Below are 13287 nucleotides of genomic sequence, written 5' to 3'. Positions count from 1 at the left end.
AAAAGGGATGGGATGAGGGTGTGATGGGATAGAAATGCATCGAAGGGTTCATCAGACGGTTTCACAACGGGTCGGGAGTCGAACTGGGGAGGAGTGTGGAGGTTTGGGGGATTTCCGTGCGGCTTTGGGAGCCATCTGTCAAAAATCCAAACCATTTCCTATCTCTGCTTCTCCCCTCTCACTGTCCTCACTCTCCATCACAACATCTGCTTTCTCTCTCCTTGTATCTCACACCCCGTCCTTATTGTTTCCCACCTATTTTATCTCCCTAAGATTTCACTTTCTTTTCCTGCAATCAAAACTTCAGACTCCATTACAGCTTTAAGTGGTTGGTTGGAGGACGCATGTTTCTCAACACGGGGGCAAATAAGTTATCACAAATGGTCGCACACATCAGGGAAACTGAACCTGCTCCTTCATGTAAGCCTCCGACACGACCATCGAGCATGTTCTGGGAGCTAGATCAAATTTACTGAGCACCGCAAGTGACTCATTTGGTCCCGCTGAGGGGAACATCTGGGGTTCAAACTGAGGCTGCACATCAAGGCACAGACTCTGATAGTGGGTCCAAAAAAAAAAGATGTGATGTGTAAAAAGCAGTTGGTTTTGGACACCGAAAAAGACAAACAGCAGAGTGACAGAAAGATAACTTTAAAAGCTGCTGAGGTTTCCATAAACCGACATCCTGGTCCAAGACTTTCAAGTGTGCATGCGCCACGATTTCCACAGTTTCCTGATCATTTATCAGCAAATTCAGGAGTCATTCATCATGTCGACAGCTGACAACGGGGGACTTCTTTCTTTCATGGCATTCCAGCCTCAAAACCTGATGTAATACACATGTACACATAAATGTCCTTTTCAGGGATTGTTTGCAATAGTTTTGTTTAATGTGGGATTATCTGCCCAATTTTTACTTTATATTTATATCAGTCATCAGGGTGATGCTAAGATTTTAAGATCCACAAGGTATTTTTTTAAGTGAAACCAGTCGACGGATAAAGTGCATTTTTGCTATGAGAAATAGTATGAAAATCCATACACAAACGGACCAATTTAGCTAAACAATATAAGCGATTGAGTGTGTCAATATTTTGTGCTGACTAATACTGTAACCGATCCTGTTGACCATTCAGTTAAATGGATTTCAGTTCACGGGCAGCTTTCCCAGTTAATTTACATCTGCTTTCCTGACATAAGCTTATTAAATATAATAAGACAGATAAGATACAGCAGATATGGAAACCATTTGTTCCGCATGATTTATTTACTTGTTTTTTTCCCCCCCGGCACAGATGGACAGAAGAGGAAAAAGTCGTTGAGAAGGAAGTTGGACTCTCTAGCAAAGGAGAAGAGTAAAGACAAAGGTATGCCAAGTCCTTTTAATAGGCGCTCAGAGGGTATTTTCTCTTTCAGTCGCTCTTTGTCACGACTCTCCATCTCTGCCAGTCGGTGGTGTCCGGCCCCCAGGCAGGTGAACAGCGAAGTTACAAAAACACAGGTTCTGTTTGCCAAGCTTCGACAGTTTATATTTAGCTAAAGTGGAGGGACTCCTTGTAAGGGGACAGACTCTAAGAAGCAGCCACTGCACTGCTCTCAGCAAACTCTGCATATTTGGGGTTCTTTGAAGCAGATCCTTTTCTGTTTCTGCCAAATGAAGAGAGAATCTGATCATAAAATAGCAGGTATGGATGCTAAACTTAGGTTTTTAATATACACACAGATCCACCTGTTTCTCACCGTTTCTCACTTTAACCGTGGCCAATTTTGTATTTCTAGTATTTTCTAGTACTATATGAGTATAATAGCGTTCATGCATGGTTTTAGGGGCATTGACCTGTTTTACACACAATCTTAAAGGTCATTTCAGACCAAAATATTTTCAACAACAAAGCAACTCGACGGACAGCGATACATCTCCATAGCAATGACTCTCTGTATAATTGTTTTACGTATTGGTGCAACACTTGCAGCACAATGAAGTATTTCCGCAGTCCGCATCTCAACAAGCTCTGATTGGATCGATGATGAGACTTCTATGTTGCAGCTTTGCGGTGTGAAAATAATGCACATGCTTTGGCCTGCAGTGTATTGTTAATGACAGCTGCAGCAACTGTAAACACATTGCCAGGATACATATGCTAAGCAAGCACGCGATATTTATAGCAGGGTAAAACCGTGAGTGTAAACTGAGCGTACTGTAGGTGGGTTTTCCCTCCACTGCCTGGATCTACCCCTCCAGAGCACAGAGAGCTCAGATGTACCTGTGGTCTAAACTGCAGAAGGGATTCGAAGTTTAATTTTCTCCTGGGGTCCCTAAATACCAGCCTTGTATTCCACTTTGAAGAGGGTTAGCCGTTTTCTCTGCAAGAGAGGCTCACAGAGCACAAAGGTAAATGCTGGCTCTGTTGATGCTGCCGCAGTAATCTGAGCTGTGTTTTGACCGGCCCTGCACTAAAACTGTGTTTTCAAATATGGTGTAATAGCTGTTGTAATCTGCTTTGAGTGCTGCTAAAGGCTGAGTCTTTACCTCAAGTAGCATCAAGCAAGTTGTCAGTCAATGCGAAAAATGTATTAATTGGGCTCAAACACTTTTTGGCCATACAGTGCTGGGTTAACTCCACCCAACAAGAAAAAAAACCCAAGATTCAAATTATTCACAACTTTCCTGAGGCTCGAAGATGATTCCTGCCATGAAGTGAGAACACATCCAGCCCATGCAAACAAACTACATGAAGAAGAATAAGCAAGCGCTGAGAACCTGAGATGCTGTCGGCTTGGAAAATGTAGATCTGTTCAAATCTGATATGTGGTTTGGCTGTCGACGCATCTGTGAAACGCTGCATTACACTGGCAGAGCCCTGTACATTATGCAATTCAGCTTGCATATACATGCGTGTGTGTGTGTGTGTGTGTGTGTGTGTGTGTGTGTGTGTGTGTGTGTGTGTGTGTGTGTGTGTGTGTGCGTGCGTATTTTGTAAGCTATGTGAGCGCTGTGAGGCTGCAGAGCAAATTCATTGTGTCACAGTGTTAGCGGTCATGTTGTTCACAGACCACAGCCCTTCACTTGTGGTTGTGGAATGCATTTTTAGCTTTCTCTCTCTCTGCCTTCCTTTTGCCTATTTGGTACACTGTGTCTCAAACACACTGCACAGCTGGACTTTTTTTTCTTCCCCTCCAGCTGTTGGCTCAGGCTTTTGGGATTGTGTATAATGGAATATATAGCCTGCGATGTCCCAGTATGACATCACTCTGCTCTGAAGTTAGCCCTGCGCATAATTCAGGCGCCTGCATGTGTTCTTCCAGCAGCAGGACAACACCAATTTTCATCAGAAGTATCCTCTAACTTAATCACTGGGTTTTGCTTCACCAGTGTTTTGTACAAACTTGAAACTTCTCTTGCAGCTTCTTGCCAAAACAAACTCCATTCGGCCTTTATAGAATTAGGAGGAAATGAAACAAAAAGGAATAAGAGGAGGTTGTTATTTACATATGTGTCAAAGCTTCTCAAATGGACCTGCATGGAGAACATGACATTTCATGTGGGTTAAGTCATCGGAGTTGTGTTATTTTAGTCAAAGGCTCTAGAATTAGTGGGCTATCGCAGCCAGATTTTATGTCAGCCTTCGTTCTGTGATGTCTTATTTTGGAAAACAGATGTAGGGCTTTAGTAAGACGTGATGCTTTTACTGCGTGTGTAAAAAGCAAGCTGGAGCAGAAGTGATAAAAAAAAACTTTAAATGGAGATAAACAGCTATTTTTGGATGTTGGTGATACAACTTTTCTCATTTTTTTTTCCCACAATCCTCCTCTTTCCGACCTCATCTCTCGTTTCCACAGAATGCATACCCCAAGCCTTCAGCATACCCCTCTCCCAGGTCATTGCTAATGACAGAACACATAGGCAGCGTCAGGATGGTTATCGCCAGGACCCTCCACAGCGGGAGGAGCACAAAGACTCCTCCGACCTCGTCTCATCCATTCTGCAGGTCCGTCAGCTTCTCCCTGGGTTGACATATTCCCTGGGGTTCAGTTTTAGGAATTTCAGTCCCAGATATCACAAATATCCTGAGCTATACAGTATAAGGCAAGCCAAATATAACTCTTGCATCATGTGTCCTGCAGTTTGCCACCAAGCGGCCATCCAATAAGGAGTTATCCAGCAGTAACTCCTCGCTGAGTTCCACATCAGAGACGGCCAACGAGTCCACGTCACCCAACACGCCTGAAGCTGCACCGCGAGCCCGCAGGAGGGTGAGACATTAAAATTCACTCCAGTCTCAGCCACGTACAGGTACATTTTGTCTGCTTTTATTCACACATGCATTCTGCATGTCTCTCCTCCAGGGAGGCATGTCAGTGGACTCCATCACAGACCTGGACGACAACCAGTCCCGCCTGCTCGAGGCGCTGCAGCTCTCGCTGCCGGCCGAAACGCCGAGCAAGAAGGAGAAGCACAGGGACAAAAGGCTGAGCCTCAATCCCATCTACCGTCAGGTGCCACGGGTGGTCGACAGCTGCTGTCAACACATCGAGAAATACGGTGAGCAGCTACTTAACTGCTGTGATCATCACGCAGCCTTTTATTTCTCTTTAGTTTCTACAGTGTACTGAGGTTGTTTCCCTTTTCCACTCAGGTTTGCAGACTGTGGGGATCTTTAGAGTGGGAAGCTCCAAGAAAAGAGTCCGACAAGTGAGTATTCCTCAGTTTTTCCCTAAGTTTGTACTTATCAAACCATTTTCTAACCCTTTGTCCTCTATATGGAAGCCTCCTTTTAATGAGCACCCCCTGTATCCACAGATAAAACACATCCTACCAAGTTTCCTCAACAACAAATCAAAGGGCAGTTTTGCAGAAAGACAAATTAGTTTCTAGTGTGAGATGTTCTTCACACATTCGTTTCCATCCATGAAAGTCAACACCAACAATCAAAACCTCCTCTCTTTTAATAGAGCGTGTAATAATCAAGACGTTGCACCAAAACGGGCCGTTTATGCTCCCAAAGCTTCAATTGTTGCATTTTGTTTCACAATAGCCCTTCATTAAAGAGTACGCACACATGTGCAAAGACACACTTGGAGTATACACTGTAAAATAATGCATAAATAAGGGTAAAACTTAATGCTGCATTTTGGGAAACACATGTCCTTCAAAATAAAAGCAAAGCAGAAATTCAGACTTTCTTTTCACCTAAACTTTATTTTTCCCGCGCACATATCAGATTACTGTAAAATAAAAAAATATTTATATAATTCACTGTAAAAGTGACGTGAATATGCAGATAAGCCCTGTGTATCTATGATCATGGCTGAGAAAATGCTTTGCAATTCTCTGGAAGTCATCTGAAGGTCAGATGGTAGAGATTAATACGGAATACTGGTCATACTAGTTTGAATGGAGACTCCCCCAGGTCACCCAGAATATAATGTCCATTGTTGTGTGCGAAGGCTGTTTCTGAATCCCCCTCTTCCTCTTGTTTCTTTGTGACTTTCCGTCAGCTACGTGAGGAGTTTGATCGTGGTGTCGATGTCCCGCTGGACGAGGAGCACAGCGTCCACGACGTGGCTGCTCTGCTGAAGGAGTTCCTCCGGGACATGCCCGACCCTCTTCTAACCAAGGAGCTCTACACGGCCTCCATTAACACCACATGTCAGTGTCCTTTCCTTCTCTTCTCCGCCATATTTCCATCCTCCTGCTGTCACCTTTTTCTTCCTCTTTGCAACATTTCCTCATCCTCACTCATTCCCTCCTAATCTGTGCTGCAGTGCTGGACTCGGACGAGCAGCAAAGTGTCATGCAGCTTCTCGTCTACCTGCTCCCAGCATGCAACAGCGACACCCTTCACCGCCTCCTGGAGTTCCTGTCCACCGTGGCCGACCACGCCCATGACCAGCAGGACAAAGACAGACAGGAGGTGAGCACCAAACATGTCCGTAGTTGTTTTTTAGTCCCGCGCAAACAAGTACAAAAAAAACATCTTGTGGGCTGCTTATTTTGTTTCTGCCTCATTGGCAGGAAATGACCAAATAAGTGATAGGAAGCAGTTTGTGTGGGCAGATTGTAAACAGATCTCTTCAGTACTAGAAACAGCACAAACATTGATGTTAGATTGCTAAATAGTCTTGCAGCAATCATGACATCCGCGATGATATGAATGGCTGCATTTACTCCAAAACATGGAAACCACAACTCCAAAGTTCAGAATACACCTTCACTTGAGGGAAGTCTGGCAAAACAAGTAAATATTTCTCATTTTTACTCAAGCTCCAGGAGTAACATGAAGGTATTTAACTTCAAAATAATCTCTGGTGCTGCTCAGAATGAGTGCAGAGTAGAACAAATACTTCAAGGATAAAACTCCGGGTCAAAAGTGGAATTCAATACAGTAGGTATTACTCAAGACTCCCAAAGACGGTGGTACCCATGAAGGGGGTCAGGACCTTCCTTCAGGGGGTTGCAGGACACACTATATGGGCAAAAATCCTAACAGATCATGATTGAGGTTTGCTGTTCTAAGCCAGTTAATATGATATACTAGACAACGGCGTACAACTGATCCAGAAAAAAACAAAAACATTCTGAGTTTGAAAGAATTCGCCCTGATTTCAACCCTGTCTCACAACTCTTGTATGAACTGGTGTGCTGACAGGGAGCCAGACTTCATCGCCAAATGTTTAAGCCTGACTTCACAAATGATATTGGGGTCTAATTTGGGGGAGGGGGAAACGTCCTGCCATCAGCGTCTAAAATACAGTGGAAAGCCTGAACCAGATGAATGGAGGCTGTTACAGCAGCAGACGGACCGTAATTTGGGAAAAAAAAGTGTTCAAGTAACACATATGAGCGGAATAATCAAATGTCCACGTACTTTATTGCATTCAAAAAAAAAAAAAAAAAGTGCAATAAAGTCACTGAATGTGCCACAAATTCTGTCTCTACATTTTTTTTTAAATTCCATCTTATTTGTAGCTTTTTACAGACAACATATAAAACAACTTTACTCATGCATGCATGTGTGGGAGTGTGTCAAGAGTATATTTTAATTTCTCTGCATGCACGTCACTGTAATTCCACCATTTATTGCAAGGAAGTGTGTGTTCGTGTTGATCGACTGTGTGAAAGAGAAGCAGCGTTTTGGCATGTGTGTGTTTGCACAGATGGAAGTGTGTTTTGTTGCCTGTGTGTGTAGACATGAAAATTGACTCAAACATTGGTGTATGTGCGTGTGTGTGTGTGTGTGTGTGTGTGTGTGTGTGTGTGTGTGTGTGTGTGTGTGTGTGTGTGTGTGTGTGTGTGTGTGTGTGTGTGTGTGTGTGTGTGTTGTTTTTCCCTCATATGGCTCCAGTATCTTTATCTGAGACTATGACAGGAAGTCTGACTTTCATGGTCGGCTGGGATGACACGTCACTACTTTTTGGCTTCCTGTGACTCCCATTTCTCAATTGGGAGTGGGAGCGGAAATCGGAGGAATTGGGCAAGAAACTGACTAATTTATTTACAACAGAAAAAAAAAAAAAAAAATTGTCCAAGCTTTGAAGGGGCTTGTAGTAGTATGTGCTAATTGTGTGAAAGGATGCGCACAACCACTCAACCAGAGCAGATACTGATGCCGCTGTCATTCACTCCAACACTTTCTGTGTTAAAAAACGCCATCTTTATCCATCTTTGGCTCAAAGTGACAAAAATTGAGAGGGGGATGTGAGAAGAGGTGCAGACATTGTAAGGGAGAGGTGAGGAAATCGACTGGAAAAGATGGATGTCAGAGGGAACTGGAGGAGAGAGGACTGTGTAATCACAGACAAACAAAGCCATGTAATTTCTGCAGTACTTTTTTAAAGTTTATTTTTGTAACAAAGGGAAGAAAATGGTCCCTGATATCTAGGACAATGCAGATTTAGCAAAAGATTAGGGACACATTTAAGTGGCACCAGTATCAGTCTTTTGGTACAACTTTGCTGAATACTTTCTCTTTAAAAACTTGCAAAGCATAAAGTAAAGAGTGTATGAATCTCACTTTTAGATCACGGGGAACAAGATGACCTCTTTAAACCTCGCCACCATCTTCGGCCCCAACCTGCTCCACAAGCAGAAGAACTCCGACAAGGAGTTCAGCGTCCAGAGCTCGGCCAGGGCCGAGGAGAGCACAGCCGTCATCGCCGTGCTGCAGAGGATGATCGCAAGCTACCAAACACTCTTCGTGGTCAGTCGATTGAGAATCTTCCTCCTCCTCTCTGCTTAACACACACACACACACACACACACACACACACACACACACACACACACACACACACACACACACACACACACACACACACACACACGCACACACGCACACGCGCGCAGACGGCCTCGCATTCACTGAAGCACACTTTCCCTCTTCACATTCCTGTGTAGGCTTAAAGTAAGACAATCCTCCCTGGCTTAGCAGACAATGGTTTTGTCGTAGTTAATGAAAACAGAGGTTTGCCTGGTTTAGTACTAACATTGAGACAGAAAGGGCAGGAAAAGACACCATAAAGGATGAAAGTGTGGAAAAAAAACACAGCTGACAGATGGGTTAGTGTGTGTATGCGTGTGTTTTTGGTCAGAATCACTCCAAAGTCTTGGACTTAATATAAAAAGAAAAAACGTCAGTCAAAACCAGTTCGCTCACAACAACGCCTAAAACTTTTCATCCAGCTACTTGAACTTGCTCTTTCCAAAATAAAAGCAGAACACTGAAGCATGAAAATCCTCAACGTGCTGTCAAAGAGGTCATGATTTTGCACAGATTACTGTCTCATCAGTTGCTTTTCTCCTTCTCCGTCACAGGTTCTCAAAACAAGCAGCCGACGGTCAGTTCAGGTCATTTCAAGTCCGAAACCTTAGACCGCGATATTTTGTAGTTCGCCGCTGCCGCTCACCCTGAGGCTTACATTCCTGCAGTAAGCCAATGAGGAGCTATTAATCGCTTATTGTAAATTGGGAATGACTTGCTCAGTCTTAAGTGAGTGAAAGCTGATTTGTAGGCAGCTCAAGGTCTTCGAATGACATCTGAAAGTTGTTTTGTAACCTTCTTATGTCTGAATTTGTTAGAGATCTGGCCACTTTGACTTTCAAAGCATTTAAGGATGGAAAGTGTTTGGAGACATTGGATTTTTGGACGGTGCTCTTCATCTTAATCCGCGTGTCTGATCAGCAGAAAAATCAGATCAGATGAAGAAATGTACTGGAAATGAAGACAAAAAGGGAGACCATCAACTGCTGCATTGTTCTTCCCATCTTATCGACTTTATAAAGTTGATTCCTTCACTCATTTCACTGATATGTTGCTGCTTGTAGGTGTCTCCTGATCTGCAAAATGAGGTTTTGATGAGCCTCTTGGAGACTGATCCAGACGTGGTCGACTACCTTCTGAGGAGAAAAGCATCACAGTGAGTTCCACGTATTCATTAACGTGTGTCTCTCCTTCTCTTCTTCTATCTTCCACCCTTTCATCCTGATTCTTGGTTTCTACAGGAGTCCTGACCTGTTGCAGTCAGAGGAGCCCTTCAGCCGGAGCGAGCGCCGTTTGTCCAGCGACTCCAACAAGGCGTCCAGCGGCGAAGTGTCCCCTTACGACAACAACTCCCCGGTGCTGAGCGAGCGCAGAGGGGAGGCAGGGAGCCCGGCAGGCGAGCAGCTCTTCCGTGTCCCGGAGCAGTACTCTCTCGTTGGGCAGGTGGCCGGCTGGAGCAGAGAGCCTGGAGCTGACACCTGGGGCTCCAAAGGTGAGCTGGAAAGTGCTCCATATCTCTCATTTAGGCCCATTGCCAGGTTTGCAGAAGATCCAAGTCTCCTCACACCAAATGTGCATTGTTGACTGTAGAACTGACATTAATTTGACCTCTCTTTCGCTTCTTTCAGAGGAGCATGCTAACATCTGGGGCACATGGCACAGTACTCTGAAACCAGCTCTCAAGAACCAAACATACACAGGTGAACTATTTTAAATCAGCCTTGGCCCTCTGCAAAGTTTGTTCTATGTGGGTGCTGAGCATAAACTGTATATCCAAATAGATGGAGTCTCAAGGTCTGGAAAGTAAAGCCTATGCAGAAGTGCCTTAAAGTGCAATACCGCTGAGGTCCACTAGGGGCTGGTTCCAAAATACCAAGAAAGGATAGCCAAAATGCCAGATTGGAGGCTTCAACACAGCAGCTCACCAACCAGTGGTTGGATATGTGTGTCTTAATTTGCCTTCACCTAAAAATTAGTAAAATGATTATTTTTATGTCATCCACCTGCTGCTTTGTGTGTGTCTCTTGTTATTCATTAACAGTAATTAAATCCACTGAAGTACTGATGCGCTGTTCCTAGGTTCCCATGGCAACATGTCAGAGGGAAGCTCCCGTAGCTCACAGGAAGGTCTTGACGGACTCCACGGTGATGGCAGGCAGCAGACGACAGTACAACGGACTCAGACAGCGCCGGGCATCAACGAGTGCCGATCTCACCCGCCGGTCACCAGAGTGTGCACCAGCCCTCCTGCGGAGACGGGGCAACCACGCCTGCAGCTCAGCTTCAACCCCTCTGTGACTTCCCACCTCAACAGCACGCAGGGCCTCCAGAGAGGAAGTGGACACGGAGTTAACTCCAGACCTCAAGGCTGGGTGAACGACGGCCGCTTTCCTCCATCTTACAACGCTCATCATCGACTGGGCGGCTCGCAGACCTCACCCCAGCTCGCGACAGCTCAGCAGCCCCCCCTGCAGCATGGTAGGCCGAGTGCGGTGCAGAACAACTCGACAACAGAGGCCCAAACGGTGCCGCAGAGTCCGGAGTGGCAGGACTGGCAGAGGGACCGGTGGCAAATCTGGCAACTGCTGTCCTCGGACAACGCTGACACACTGCCTGAGACACTGGTGTGATCTCAGACTCCAGCTCCGTCTCTGTGGAGATTCCACTCCGGCATCCAACCAATGGCCTGATCAGACCCCTCCAATTACAATCACTCCTCATTTTCTCTCTCAACTTGCCTTCCCCCCCCCCACCCCTCTTGTACTGCCCTGCATCGTTAGCACCATGACGTTGTTGTTGTTTACGTGTGTAGCTGCTGCCTCATACAGAACTTTTACATCCAAGAGCCACTAGTATTTCTCGTTTTTGTACGGATGTTCAAACGTTGCTTCTGTTCCTGGCCGGTATGTTTCGTCCATAAGAACATTTTGAGTTATAGGAGCATTAAAAACAAAAAACAACAACAATGCCCACAATAAATACCTCAAAAAGAAAAAGATCCTTTCAGAATGTTACCAGATTTTCTCCTCCGAGTTCAGTCTTCATATCTCAATGGGAAACGTTAGGAAAACATTTGTTTGTTACGTTTCCATTTCATCAATTTTACATTCTCCACCATGGAAACTAAGATGTACGCATTAGTAATTGCTGCTAAATGTAGACTGTTTGTGTGCACACTATTAATGTAACTCGGCAGCATCTTTCTGAAAAGATCAAATGCTGAATTACTTTTCGATGTCAGATCACATTTGACTGTATATATATGTGTATACGCAAATTATTGACAAACATGCATAAACGACATGTAAATTGATATGTAAAGTATATAATTTGCATAAAGTATCTACCTAAAAGTAAGTCAGCCACTTAACTGGCAGTCTAGGTGTTAGTGTTTGTCAGACTGCTGTTTCTGTCTTTAATATTGAATGTAAAATGCTTCACTTACAGCAAAACGCTTAGAGCTAATTATAAAGCACTCGGCTGTAAGTTTGCTTCCACTTTATGTGCTCTTGCCACCCACTGCAGTAACAATGTGCCAAAATCTGTTTGTTTTTTTTAAACTACAGGATATTTTTTCATACAAGTTGTGGTCATTTCATCTAGTTGTTCATTTCAAAGCTAGGACATGTCAAGGATTTCAGTATAGGACACTCATTTGAACACATCAACAGGATTTTATCATCAGGTTTTTGTGAGGACCATATTTCCAGTTATTAAAAAAACAAACAAAGAAACAAGAATAAATTAAGAAGCTGAAAATGTACAGAAAATTAAGCCTTGGTAGTTTATGTAATAAAAATCCACAATGGTCAGTTTATGAATACTTATTGGACTGAATTTCCACAAAAACATGCTGCTGAGATCCTAAAACCAGCTTTATAACCACTGACAATGATGCAGAATAACACCATTTACACAATACAAAATATATGAAGTCCTTACTGATCCGTGTTGTTATACTTCTCGACTAGACTGAATATACCAACTACGGTAGGAGTAGGAGAATATTTCTCCTTTCAAATACAGTGTTGTCGCTAATTAAAGTGTAAATTATCTCTCCACCCACGACCAGCCTGTCCTCTCATACGTCACAGTCAGGTGGGTATTTGCTGGCAAATATTTCACATTCTTCCAAGTTATGGTGTAATATTTGCTCATATGAAGCCACTTCAGCATTAAAATGTGCAGACACACCAATGTCGCTTTGAGAAGTCAATGGAAAAGAACCCCACAAGTGCAGGAATCAGAAAGGTTATGGCGCCATCTATTGTGTGCACTAGCTTATTGCTGCTTCCCACAGTTTCCTCCGTTTCCATGGGAATCCAATCATCTGTGTTCAGTTTAAAATCAAAGCTTGTGAAAAATGTGCAAATCGAAGTGCCACACACAGGTCTTGCTCTTAAAAGTTGTTTCTCCATGCATTGCTCAAGGTTCATATTTTGTGACTGTTTTTTGTATTACTGTGTTGAGTGTTGTAATATATAAATACAATATAACAATTTCTATTCAAGAATAAAAGAAAAAAAAAAGAAGAAAACAAAGAGTAATCCTCATGGTCCTAGCTTTTCCCAGATCAAGACGTGGATGTTTGTCTTATTGACTTCACTACGAAAAACTTTGTGCTGCGGTGTTTTTGTTTATTGTTTGTTTCTTCCTTTTTTTTTATATATATATATATTTCGGTGGGATTTACTGGGTCCAAGTTGTAATGGAATGTCTGGTAATTGCTTTTGTACCGTGTGTCATCATCAATATGCTACAATGGAATTAAATACCATAAAGTTTCCACGTGTTGTTGGAGTGAATACTGTGGGAGGTTCCTAAACCTAGACTGTGGATAGTATGTTACAATGTAGTATGTCATAATATACTACATCATAGTACATGTGTGTTACTGTACAGTACGTCATGTCATAATATGCCAGGTATATTACCGTTAGATGAGCGCTTTGGCTGTTTTATTTTTGTTTCTATTAATTTCTTCATATTTCCTGTGAAGATGCTTCACAGTGTTGCATTTTAAGTA

General features: G+C 43.5%; 1 protein-coding gene across 2 annotated transcripts in view; it reads left to right on the top strand.

Moving 5' to 3' along the window:
* Window positions 1-13047, top strand: part of LOC138620723 (rho GTPase-activating protein 6-like) — a 62357-nt gene extending 49310 nt beyond the window's left edge. For both annotated transcript variants that reach the window (XM_069698134.1, XM_069698135.1), the window contains exons 3-14: window positions 1296-1367; window positions 3841-3989; window positions 4126-4254; window positions 4348-4543; window positions 4638-4693; window positions 5500-5650; window positions 5767-5915; window positions 8022-8201; window positions 9326-9417; window positions 9503-9753; window positions 9890-9961; window positions 10341-13047. In XM_069698134.1, coding sequence (XP_069554235.1) covers window positions 1296-1367; window positions 3841-3989; window positions 4126-4254; window positions 4348-4543; window positions 4638-4693; window positions 5500-5650; window positions 5767-5915; window positions 8022-8201; window positions 9326-9417; window positions 9503-9753; window positions 9890-9961; window positions 10341-10891 — 2048 coding nt within the window. In that variant the 3' untranslated portion in view covers window positions 10892-13047. The remainder of the gene's footprint in view (window positions 1-1295; window positions 1368-3840; window positions 3990-4125; window positions 4255-4347; window positions 4544-4637; window positions 4694-5499; window positions 5651-5766; window positions 5916-8021; window positions 8202-9325; window positions 9418-9502; window positions 9754-9889; window positions 9962-10340) is intronic.
* Window positions 13048-13287: the final 240 nt, after the last annotated feature.

Source organism: Brachyistius frenatus, unplaced genomic scaffold (assembly GCF_029030835.1).
Source record: "Brachyistius frenatus isolate BFR_SWC_R1_liver_20210118 unplaced genomic scaffold, ASM2903083v1 Contig_26, whole genome shotgun sequence".
NCBI lineage: Eukaryota > Metazoa > Chordata > Actinopteri > Embiotocidae > Brachyistius > Brachyistius frenatus.
This window is presented reverse-complemented; position numbering and strand designations above follow the sequence as displayed.